The sequence below is a fragment of the Anomaloglossus baeobatrachus genome, chromosome 1, assembly GCF_048569485.1.
Source record: "Anomaloglossus baeobatrachus isolate aAnoBae1 chromosome 1, aAnoBae1.hap1, whole genome shotgun sequence".
Taxonomy (NCBI): Eukaryota; Metazoa; Chordata; class Amphibia; order Anura; family Aromobatidae; genus Anomaloglossus; species Anomaloglossus baeobatrachus.
In genome coordinates this window covers 411,169,594-411,182,280 of record NC_134353.1, presented here as the reverse complement: position 1 = coordinate 411,182,280, position 12,687 = coordinate 411,169,594, and the positions used below count along the sequence as shown (strand labels likewise).

General features: G+C 45.3%; 1 protein-coding gene across 2 annotated transcripts in view; it reads right to left on the bottom strand.

Moving 5' to 3' along the window:
• The window catches only part of LOC142316036 (kelch-like ECH-associated protein 1A), a 42,184-nt gene extending 31,655 nt beyond the window's left edge, over positions 1-10,529 (bottom strand). The window contains exons 1-3 of one of the 2 annotated variants that reach the window (XM_075352594.1): positions 10,421-10,529; positions 10,131-10,278; positions 395-1,228 (exon numbers count right to left, since the gene is read on the bottom strand). In XM_075352594.1, coding sequence (XP_075208709.1) covers positions 395-958 — 564 coding nt within the window. In that variant the 5' untranslated portion in view covers positions 959-1,228; positions 10,131-10,278; positions 10,421-10,529. Of the gene's footprint in view, positions 1-394; positions 1,229-10,130 lie in introns of both variants that reach the window. The other variant, XM_075352593.1, reaches the window with a different exon arrangement.
• Between the last annotated feature and the right edge of the window lie 2,158 nt (positions 10,530-12,687).

Below are 12,687 nucleotides of genomic sequence, written 5' to 3'. Positions count from 1 at the left end.
CCACCACATCCCGTGGGTGGCGTCACAAACTCAAACACGGCTCCGGCCGTATACCTACCTACCACCCCCCTAAGTAGCGCCAGCACCCATTCAGAGCGAAGTGACCCCGGGTCCGGAGGTGCTCGAGCCACCCACCAACAAGCCCAGATTCGAACGGCTCGGCTGCAGCCGAGCGCGGGGCGGTACACAATGACAAATGAACACTATGAGGATTTGATTCTGAAAATATATTGTGGAATTATGTAACTATGAGTTATACAATGAATAAGTATTAAAGAAAGCTGTAATACCCCTTTAGGAGAACTATGTTACATGGTGACTCTAAGTTTTAAGGGATAGGGATGCATTACTTTCACTTATTTACCATATAAATCATTTCTACAGAGACAGTTACCTCACTGAAGTGCATATTGATGTAGTCTCTTCCTGTGTGATGCAACTCTGTACATCCTATTTGTGCAGCAAAGTTGGAGATTCCAATGACATTACTGGGTTCTAGATGCTTCATGAGAAAGTCACTGCAAGCCTTTGCCACATCCTCCATTTGGTATCTCATTGCAGCTAAGAGCACATGTAAGACACACTTTTCTCCTACTGTTATCCTTGATGTATAGGCAAATTCTATTAGCCTTTGCATTACTATGGGACATATGTCTTTGATGGTGACTTCCTTGGCATAGCACTCACGAAAGTTATTGGTAAACATAGCTCTGAAAAATGAGCTGCTAGATGCTAGGACAATCTTATGTACAGGAAAGTGTTCTTCCTGCCCATTATAAATAACTTTTAGAAGGACATCACAAAGCTGATTGTTCTTTCGAAGTTCATCCATCTTTTCAAAAGCTTTTGAAGAATGGTTTTCAATAGTGTAATCAAGGTAACCATGACCTTTCATAGAAGGGACAGCTATAGTTGTAGAATGCTTAAGACTGGCTTTCTTCTTCTTTGAACATAACATCTTCAGGCTTGCGACTCAGTTCAAGACCATCTAAAACATGACATTATGCTTCATGCCAAATCCTTCTTGGGATAGAAAAATGTAAACCCATATGCTAGTCCATTCACTTTCAGTAAAATAGATCTATATATTACAATTCCTGACATCAGAATAGTCCAATGTACTTAGAATGTGCGAGGCCAGAATCTGCTCTGATAAAATCATGGCATATAATCACTCATGTTTCAAGCCGTCTTCAGATGAGTCCAAGTAAATGATATTCTAAAAGTGCTAAAAAAAGAAAACAAAATAAGATTAACATTCCAGAAAAAAAAACATTTAAGAAATAACAAGGCGCTTCTTAAAGGGGTATTCCCATCTTCAACATCCTAACCTAATTTGTAATACTGTAGGTGTAATAATAACATTAGCAAGTACCTTAGGATAGGTAATCCACGTCTGAATCAGTCAGGGTTTGACACCCCACATACCCGCCGATCAGTTGATCTTGGTGCTGGCAATGGCTGCAGGCAACCAGAAATGCTGAGTTCCAGATTTGCCCCATTAACAGCCGCGGCCAGGTACTGCACATCTGTATCTCATTCAAATCAATAGGAGGTGGATGTTAAGTACCTGGACGCTATCAGAAGATGGGGCAGCTATAAAACTGAGCATTTCAAACCACCTGCTGCCACTGCTGGCACCGATAGCAGCTGCTAATTAGGGGTGCCAGGTGTCGGACCCCGGCCGATCAGACATTGATAACCTATCTTAAAGATAGACAATGTAGTGGACAACCTCTTTAACTTTTGGTTGCACACCCTTTGGAATAAATAACTGCAATCAATCACTCCCTATAACCATCAACAAGCTTCTTACACCTCTCAACTGGAATTTTGGGCCACTCTTCTTTTGAAAACTTTTCCAGGTCTCTCATATTTGCCTTCTCCCAACAGGAATTTTAAGATCTCTCCATAGGTGTTCAATAGGATTTAGATCCAGACTCATTGCTGGCCATTTCAGAACTCTCCAGTGCTTTGTTTCTATCTGTTTATTGGTGTTGTGTGGGGTCATTTTCCTGTAGGAAGACCCATGACCTAGGATGCAAAACAAGCTTTCTGACGCTGGTCCCTACATTATAATCCAAAATCCTTTCGTAATATTCAGACTACATGATGCCTTGCACACAGACAAGGCGCCCAATGCCAGAGGCAGCAAAACAATCCCAAAATATCTTTGAACCTCACTATATTTGACTGTAGGTACTGTGTTCTTTTCTTTGTGGGCCTCATTACATTTTCGGCAAATAGAATGATGTGTTTTACCAAAAAGCTCTATCTCAACTCTTCCCAAGACGATTTCTCAGAAGGATTTTGGCTCACTCACATACATTTTGGCAAACTGCAATGTAGCTTTTTTTATGTCTCTGTGCCAGCAGTGGGGACCTCCTGGGTCTCCAACCATAATGTTTAATTTCATTAAAATGTCGGATACTTTCACCTGACACTGATGCACCCTGAGCCTGTAGGACATCTTGAATTTTTTTGGAACTTTATTAAGGCTGCTTATACACCATCTAGATCAGGGGTCTCAAACTCAGCTGGGTGCATGGGCCGCATATAGAAAAAAAAAATTGAGGGGGGGCGCATTATTTGCAGGACAAAGTGAACATTTTTAATGAATCCATGTTTTTTTTTCTATACATCTTGGATCACTTTTTTAAACATTTTTTCGCTTGTTTATTATAACAAACGTGCACTTTTTTTTGTTAAGTTTATATACAGAAAAGCATTTTTAATGTAAAAAAAAAATAAGTAAGGTGCCCATCCTTGTAGTATGTGCCTAGTAGAATAGTGCCCATCCTTGTGCCCTGTAGTTTTGTGCCCAGTAATATTGTGCCCATCCTTGTAGTATTGTGCCCATCCTTGTAGTATTGTGCCCATCCTTGTACTATTGTGCTCATCCTTGTAGTATTGTGCTCTGTAGTATTCTGCCCATTCCCTTAGTATTGTGCCCATTCCCTTAGTATTGTGGCCATCCCCGTAGTATTGTGGCCATCCCCGTAGTATTGTGGCCATCCCCGTAGTATTGTCGCCATCCCCGTAGTATTGTGGCCATCCCTGTAGTATTCAGCCCATCCCTGTAGTATTGTGGCCATTCCTGTAGTATTCTGCCCATCCCTGTAGTATTCAGCCCATCCCTGTAGTAATGTGGCCAGCCCTGTAGTATTGTGGCCAGCCCTGTAGTATTGTGGCCAGCCCTGTAGTATTGTGGCCAGCCCTGTAGTATTCTGCCCATCCTTGTAGTATTGTGCTCTGTAGTATTGTGCTCTGTAGTATTCTGCCCATCCCTGTAATACTCTGCCCACCCTTGTAGTATTGTGGCCATCTCTGTAGTATTCAGCCCATTATTGTAATATTGTGCCCATCCTTGAGGAATTGTGGCCATCCCTGTAGCATTCAGCCCATCCCTGTAGTATTGTGGCCATCCCTGTAGTATTCAGCCCATTACTGTAATATTGTGGCCATCCCTGTAGTATTCAGCCCATCCCTGTAGTATTCAGCCCATCCCTGTAGTATTGTTTCCATCCCTGTAGCATTCAGTCCATCCCTGTAGTATTGTGGCCATCTTTGTAGTATTCAGCCCATCCCTGTACTATTGTGGCCATCCCTGTAGTATTCTGCCCATCCATGTAGTATTGTGGCCATCCCTGTAGTATTGTGGCCATCCCTGTAGTATTCTGCCCATCCCTGTAGTATTGTGGCCATCCCTGTAGTATTCTGCCCATCCCTGTAGTATTGTGGCCAACCCTGTAGTATTGTGGCCATCCCTGTAGTATTGTGGCCATCCCTGTAGTATTGTGGCCATCCCTGTAGTATTGTGGCCATCCCTGTAGTATTCTGCCCATCCCTGTAGTATTCTGCCCACCCTTGTAGTATTGTGGCCATCCCTGTAGTATTCTGCCCATCCCTATAATATTCTGCCCACCCTTGTAGTATTGTGGCCATCCCTGTAGCATTCAGCCCATCTCTGTAGTATTCAGCCCATCCCTGTTGCATTGTGGCCATCCCTGTAGTATTTTGTCCATCCCTGTAGTATTGTGGCCATCCCTGTAGTATTGTGGCCATCCCTGTAGTATTGTGGCCATTCCTGTAGTATTGTGGCCAGCCCTGTAGTATTGTGGCCATTCCTGTAGTATTGTGGCCATCCCTGTAGTATTCTGTCCATCCCTGCAGTATTCTGCCCATCCCTGTAGTATTGTGTCCATCCTTTAGTAATACGCAAACAAAAAAAAAAATTCTCCTCACTTTTCCTTCGTTCCCTGCGTGCCGACGATCAGTACTTGCAGAGTTTTGGATGCAGCATGCTTCAGCTGTGTCCAAAACCCTGCTATGTAGGGTAAACGCACAGTGGGCATGGGGTTTCTAAAAACCCCATGCCCACTGTGCATGTAAGGCCCACAGTGAACACGGAACTGCGGTGCGGCTTCCAGAGGCCGCAGTATGTGAATTTATGCTGCGGAGTCGGAAGCGTCCTCCCTAGGCAGAGCACAGCGAGGAGACGGCAGCGGCCCGAACCCCTGATCGCAGGCACGGGCAGCTGCGGTCTCCTAAGGAGGAGACTTGTGGCCCCGCCGATCAGGACCCGCTGTACCCAGGACGCAGCGGGTTCTGATCTTGAGCACATACCTTACCTGCTTGTCGCGGCCCGTGATGATCGCGGCTCTATGCTTAGGGTCGGCGCTGGCAGGAATTTCACTGCATTTGAATTCATTTGCAGTGCCGCGCAGAGGAGCTGTGTCTGGACCAATGGCTGCTGCCTGCCAATCAGATGCAAGGAAGTGACGTCGCTGTATGACATCACCTTTTTGCATCTGATTGGCAGACAGCAGGAGCAACTGGGATAGAACTGACAGCTCCTTGCGGGGCACCGCAGATGGATTCAAATGCAGTAAGGTTCATGCTGGCGCCGACCCTCAGCATAGAGCCGCAATTGTCACAGGGTCTGCGGGCCGCAACAATCAGCCTCAGGGGCTGCATGCAGCCCGCGGGCCGCATGTTTGAGACCTCTGATCTAGATTGCAACCATTCATCAATTTTTCTCTTCTGTCGACGTCCAGGGAGATTAGCTACAGTGCCATGAGTCGTAAACTTCTTGATTATGTTGCATACTGTGGACAAAGGAACACCAAGATCTCTGCAGCTGGACTTATAACCTTGAGATTGCTGGTATTTTTAAACAATTTTGGTTTTCAATCTCCTTCTTCTCTTTTTGTTCCCCAGGCTTAGTGTGGTACACACAGACACAATGCAAACATTGAGTTAACTTCTCCCCTTATCCGGTTTCAGGTGTCATTTTCATATTACCCACATCTGTTACTTGCCACAGATGAGTTTGAATGCGCATCACATGCTTGAAACAAAGTTGTTTAGCAACAATTTTGGAAAGGTGCCAATAATTTTGTCTGGCCTATTTTGGGGATTTTGTGTTAAATGATGTCCAATTTGCCTTTTATCCTCAGTTTTTTTTTGTGTTTTTCCAATACACAGTAAGGAAATAAATATGTGCATAACAAAACATGTAATTGTAATAATTTTCTGGCAGAAATACTTAATTTTATAGAACAATATCCAAAACTGAGGATGAAAGGCAAATTGGACATCATTTAACACAAATTCCCCAAAAGAGGGCAGACAAAATTATTGGCACCTTTCCAAAATTGTTGCTAAAAAACTTTCGGCCATGACTGATTATATTTATAATCTTGTAGTGTATACTTTTTAGGACAAAAGACAACTTCACCACAAGTCAAAACCGCTTGAAACAATCCATTACTTATATACATCAGAATTAGCAACATTCAGTTACAATCAATACGTCATTGACGTGTTAAAAAAAATGTATCTCGTATGTGTTTTTTTTTCTTTTTTGCATATGGTTGTAATTCAAAACAGAAATAACTATTATTACAATACAGTTGTGACAACACTATGAAATAGATAGGAAATAAACTGAAGTACTCGACAACGACTAAACATTGGATAAAACTGCGGTGTTCTGCTCCATACAATAATTCTGTTTGTCTGCTGTTGGAGAAGATTTCAGCTGATCGGTGGGGACGCATGGGGCGCAGACCTACTGATCTAGGGATAAGTCATTAATATTTAAGCTCTGGACACATATCGTATTTTTCGGACTATAAGACGCACTTTTTCCCCCCAAATGTTTGGGGAAAGTGGGGGGTGCATCTTATAGTCTGAATGTACAGCTGCGGGGAATGAGGGTGCTGCGGTGGAGCGGGTCATCGGTGGCAGAAGCAGGCTGTAGCAGCACCTGCCGTGACCACGTGGGCCCGCTCATTTCATATGCATGACCATCCTTCCGGCCATCATCTCTCAGCACTGAAACCAGTGCTGAAAGGTGGGCGGAATGATGGGCGGTGGGGGCACACATAGTAAAGAGGCCCGCGTGATCACCCCTGGCAACTACAGCCTGGAGTGATCATGTGCGGCTATAATCACTGCCCCATGCACATCATCATCAGCTCGGGGGGTAGTGAATAAGTACGGTATACTCACCGTTCCCTGCAGCATCGCGATGTCCTCCTGTCTGCCGGCCAGCTGATTGTGTAGAGAACGGTGAGCACAGGGATGACATCATCCCTGTGCACACCACTAGTCTCCACACACATCAGCGAGCCGGCAGACAGGAGGACATCGCGATGCTGCAGGGAACGGCTCCACACAGGTCAGCGGCGTTGCTGCTGACAGAGAGGAAGATGATCGATGCTGCAGGGAGTGAGGAAAGGAGTATAAACGTTTTTTTTTTCTTTGCCATAGGATACAGGCCATATAGCAGGATGGGGTATATAGCAAGATGAGGGCATATACCAGGATGGGGGTATATAGCAGGACAGGGGTATTTATCAGGATGGGGGTATTTATCAGGATGGGGGTATTTATCAGGATTGGGGCTATACCAGGATGAGGGACATATATACAAAGATGGGGATCATATACAAGGCAGGACCAGGATGGGGTACCTTAGTAGAGAATTTGGGGACATTACCCCCATAACAGTGTCAGCAGCAGATCCTCACCCCATAACAGTGTCATGAGCACATTTTTGCTTAAAATGTTATTTTCCTATTTTCCTCCTCTAAAACCAGGGTGCGTCTTATGGTCTGGTGCGTCTTATAGTCCGAAATATACGGTAGATATAATCGATACTGATTTGACTTTTCAATACGGTTATGAGACAGACTATGATGTTGTAATATAGGTTTTAATTGTTTCACAATGTATGACAACTTTTCTAAAGCAGGCACAAGTTTTGCACCAGGTCTAACCTGTCATACAGAAACACCACTTTTGTAGGACAAAATATATTCAAACAAAAATCCAACTAATACCCTATGGAAGCCTGCAGAAAACTACATTCAAACACTTTAAGTAAAAATTCAGAAAGATTATGAATGTACATGTTTATTGACTATTTCATCTCAAAACAGTGAGGATAGCTTTACACATCATTTTTTCCCCCATACATGTTTCTTTCATGGTGTTAGATCCAGTTTTGAGTCATAATTCAGTTATTAGAAACCTTTTTGTATCCATGTGCTATCCAATTTTTTTGCCCAGGCCCTTGACTTCCTTAAGTTCATCATAGGACATGTCTCCTTCTTTGTAACTGGTCCACAAAAAAAGAACATAAAAAAGGCCCATTGATTGTATTGGGTCTATGATCTATCCATAAAAATAACAGATAGCACACGTACCGGAAAAATTGAGGCCCAACACCACTTTAAAAATGCTTAAACCACAGACCCAGAGGGAAAAAATGCTGACAAAAAAGAGAAACAACAGCTTTGTGGTTAGCAAATTTGTATGAAATGCTGGTGCTATGGGTGCAAATCTGACCACAAGCAACATCCGTACAGTGTTTATATTTCCTTCCCACACTTTTAAGGGAACTTTTCTAGTTTTTTTCATATGTGAACTAACTAGCACCTTCAGCAGCGATTGTGTTGCATTCCATAATGATGTACCGTATATTATTCCCTGACTCCCCTTGTAAACTCTCCAAAATCCTTTTACATTCTTTTGTGCTCTATGTAAATTGTATGGTCCTATTTGATGGGTGTCCTTAGATCGGCAAAAAATGGAAAGGATCCAGCAACTGCTAATTGAAGATTAAAACATGACTTTTTATTGAAAAACATTAAAAACAGAAAAAGTCCATAATCACAGCATGAGTAGACCAGGTGTCCTTAATCATGACCATGTCCTTAGATTGGCATCTATTCGTGCTCTCCACTGCTAATCGCCATCCTCTTGCTTTGATTGACATGGACTATGTGTGCCCCTGAGGCTTCTGTTCCCACATAGTATTGTACCTGATTTAAGGTGTAATGCTGCACCCGGATCTGGAGGAGGTTGGTACCGGTTTCACCACTTACACACTCAAATACACAACCAGGTTGCCCTCCCCAATGGGGACCGGGCTAGGGTAGGGTCTTAAGGTTGCCTTCAAACTTGGGGGGCACCACCCACCAGTGACAGGGACCTGTGGGAGGAGCAGCCACAAGGGGGAGTTAGGAGCCAACACAACAGTTAACAGCGTTCCCCAGCAGAAGAGGAAAGGAGAAGATGTGCCTCATCGGTGCTCTGGTGAGACACAGGAGTTCATGCAGTTGCCGAAGGGAGAGCTTCATTGCTCCCTCAAAACCGGCGCCACACTCAGGGTGCAGGACCCTAGGGAATATCATTCTCCAAGTTTGTTTTCCAAAATCTGCCGGGACAGGGAGTTTTCAAGCTTCCTTGGCCACAAAGAGCCCAAAAGCACAGTGCCAGATAGGATCTGGGGCCACGGACAGCGCCAGGCCCCACTGCGGAGCCGCGGTACCTGCAAATAAGGACAAGAGTACTACTCGAGATGAACTGGGGTCCCCAAGTAGCTTTAAGCCACGGGGATCCAACACACACGGCACTAGGAGGAAGGGACTCACCGAGCACCACACCGGACTGACCTCTTAAGGAATTCGGGTTCGACGGAGCCAATCACAGCGGGTGACCAGTACTATCCGGGCGAGCGGCACAAAGAGTAAGTAAAGACACCTGGAACCGCAGCTACTGACTCTTGATTACCAGTGCCGCCGCCCTCCGCCTCGGTGCCAAACGCCATCACTACTCCCCTTATCATCCTCCCCGGGGCCCGCTTCACCTGTGGGGAGCGATACCATCTCCAGCTGCTACTACCATCTGCCCCGGAGAACAGCGAAAGCAGCGGCAGCTAGTTCCTGGCCACATGCCACAGGTGGCGTCACGACATTCATCCTACTACTGCCCCCATAATCCAACCTCCTAATTGGTGTACACCTCAGGGCACGAAGCCGGGCAGGCCACCGCGACATCCCAGATCATCACACCCGCCCTTTGACGAGTAACGCAGATACGAGACACCCCGTGCCTGACAAACCCCTGCCCCCTGGGTGCTACATATGCATCCTGTGTCATCCATATAGCTGGGCAAAATCTAACATCTGTGCAGAGACATCGCTGACTCGCGCATCCGCACTTTGGTCTGTGCTGCTGCCGGCAGAGCCTTAAACATAAGTGCGCATCGGTAATCCACGTCGCTGGGCAAATCATTGCGACTGAGCCAAGACATCCGCATGCGCACTTTGCTCTGCCATACTGCAGGCAGAGTCTAAAACATAAGTGTACATGCATGAGCTGACGATGTTTCTGCGTAGACATGAGATTTCGCCTGGCTATGTGTGTGACGCAGGAGGTGTCATCCACATTAATCAAAGCAAGAGGATGGAAATCAGCAGCGAAGAGGAGGGATAGACACCACACCAAGGATGCCCATCAGAACGGATCGTCCGGATTTACATAGAGTGCGGGAGAATATAAAATGGTTTTTGGAGCCTTATACAAGGGGAGTCAGGGGATAATATACACCTTTATGGAATGCAGCACAGATGATGCTAAAGGCGCAAGTCTTAGTTTACACATGAAAAATCTGGTGACGGCTTCCCGACATACTGTGAAAAAGGAGTTTCAAATATTGAAATCAGATTGTGAGTGGGAGTAGGAAATAACAAATCTAATAATAGGAAATAAATCTAATAATAGGAAATAAGTCTAATAATAGGAAATAACAAATCTAATAACAGGAAATAACATACCTTGTATTTCACGTCTACTCTTCAGTCATTCATTTTCCTTTTCATTTTACTTCCACGTTTTCCATTGTCCCTAGCAGGTTGTCTCTTCTAATGTAAATTATTATTCATGGAATCAAAGGGTTCTTCACAAATCAATATCCAGGAATCTCTGTAGTAATATAAACCGAATAGGAGAGATCTCACAAACTTGAACAACAGAGAGAAAATGTGCCTGATGTTTTGTGTCAGCCATTAAAAGGTTAAACCCGTGTAGGTCAGAACCCCGGCTCATGTGTGTAATCCTGTCATACCAATGCATGTTGTGTCTATGGGGGCTGGAAAGACAACAGGTCCACTCCGCAGAGTTCGGAGCTAGCCTTCTTCTGGGAGCTCTGCTGCTTGGGAAGTGTACACAGTGCTAGAATTACTGCACTGTCATCCATACCAGGCACCTAGCAGTGAATCATTGCAATCATTAACCCTTTCAGACCTGTAAACGATTACAGGTCACAAGCATACTTGTCACATTTTTGGTAACCTAGAGCTTATGTCTAGCATAACAATATAATTTACCTGCTAATCAGTCATGGACAGTGCAGTTTTTACATGGTCTTTTCAGTCTTTAGTATCAATCCACCCACTTCACGTCATTCTAGAATGTAAAAAAAAGTGTCAAGGAATAAAAGCAAACAAATGGTGAAAACAAATGGTGAAAACAAAAGCTCCGTGACTCACCTAAAAGTGATGGGACCAGCAGACGTATGGACACACTGCCCTGGGTCAAAGGTCTCGTTGCTGAAGGGAATTACGGTAGTAATATGACACTTTTCAGCAGAGTGAATGTGTCTTTTAGGCCATGTTCAGTATTTTACAAGTTTCTTACATCAGTATTTGCAGCCAAAACCAGGAAAGGAACAGAGAAAAAGTATAAGGTCACGCTCACACGAGCGTATAAATCGGATGAGTGCAATGTGAGAAAATATCGGATTGCACTCGGTCCCATGATAGACAATGCTGTAGCTCAGATCTGTGATTTTTTTCTCAGCTCTAAACAGACTGAGGAAAAAATCGCAGCATGCTGCGATTTTCTGCGAGAGCCGTATCAGTTGCATCCATTCAAGTGTATGCAGGGGCGTAACTACCGCGGTCGCAAAGGTCGCGACTGCGAACGAGCCCGGAAACTTAGGGGCCCGCTCTGCAGATCAGCAGCCAGCTCCTTTATGTCAGAGAGGAGCTGCGCAGTTCTGGCGCAGACCACGCGGCCGCTATATGACCTGGTACTGCCGCTGACATCAAGCCCCCTGTGTCAGCGGTGGCATTGGCCCCCCTCCTCCATCATCGCGCACAGCAAAAATTAAGCAGTTTTTACATGGTCTTTTCAGTCTTTAGTATCAATCCACCCACTTCACGTCATTCTAGAATGTAAAAATAAGTGTCAAGGAATAAAAGCAAACAAATGGTGAAAACAAATGGTGAAAACAAAAGCTCCGTGACTCACCTAAAAGTGATGGGACCAGCAGACGTATGGACACACTGCCCTGGGTCAAAGGTCTCGTTGCTGAAGGGAATTACAGTAGTAATATGACACTTTTCAGCAGAGTGAATGTGTCTTTTAGGCCATGTTCAGTATTTTACAAGTTTCTTACATCAGTATTTGCAGCCAAAACCAGGAAAGGAACAGAGAAAAAGTATAAGGTCACGCTCACACGAGCGTATAAATCGGATGAGTGCAATGTGAGAAAATATCGGATTGCACTCGGTCCCATGATAGACAATGCTGTAGCTCAGATCTGTGATTTTTTTCTCAGCCCTAAACAGACTGAGGAAAAAATCGCAGCATGCTGCGATTTTCTGCAAGAGCCGTATCAGTTGCATCCATTCAAGTGTATGCAGGGGCGTAACTACCGCGGTCGCAAAGGTCGCGACTGCGAACGAGCCCGGAAACTTAGGGGCCCGCTCTGCAGATCAGCAGCCAGCTCCTTTATGTCAGAGAGGAGCTGCGCAGTTCTGGCGCAGACCACGCGGCCGCTATATGACCTGGTACTGCCGCTGACATCAAGCCCCCTGTGTCAGCGGTGGCATTGGCCCCCCTCCTCCATCATCGCGCACAGCAAAAATTAAGCGTGGAGCAGTCCGTGCCGCTCCACGCTCCATCATTCTCCTCCTGTGGCTGCGCGGTGACGTCACTCCTGTGCGACTGCTGTGCTCAGAGCACAGAGCACAGGATGGGAGGATGCCGACCAGAGCAGCGGGGGAACAGGAGAGAGGTGGGGACGGAGCAGTGGAGGAACAGGAGAGAGGTAAGAACTTGTTTGTATTTCTTTGTTTTTTTTTGTTTTTTTAAATTAGTGCATACACAGTGGCCAGAGGCCAAGGAGAGGGGGGGGGGCTGCATTATAAATGGAGCATGGATGGTTGCCTGCATTATACATGGAGCATAGGGGGCTGCCTGTATTATACATGGAGGGCTGCCTGTATTATACATGGAGCATGGGGGGGCTGCCTGCATTATACATGGAGCATGGGGGGCTGCCTGCATTATATATGGAGCATGGGGTGGCTGCCTCCATTATACATG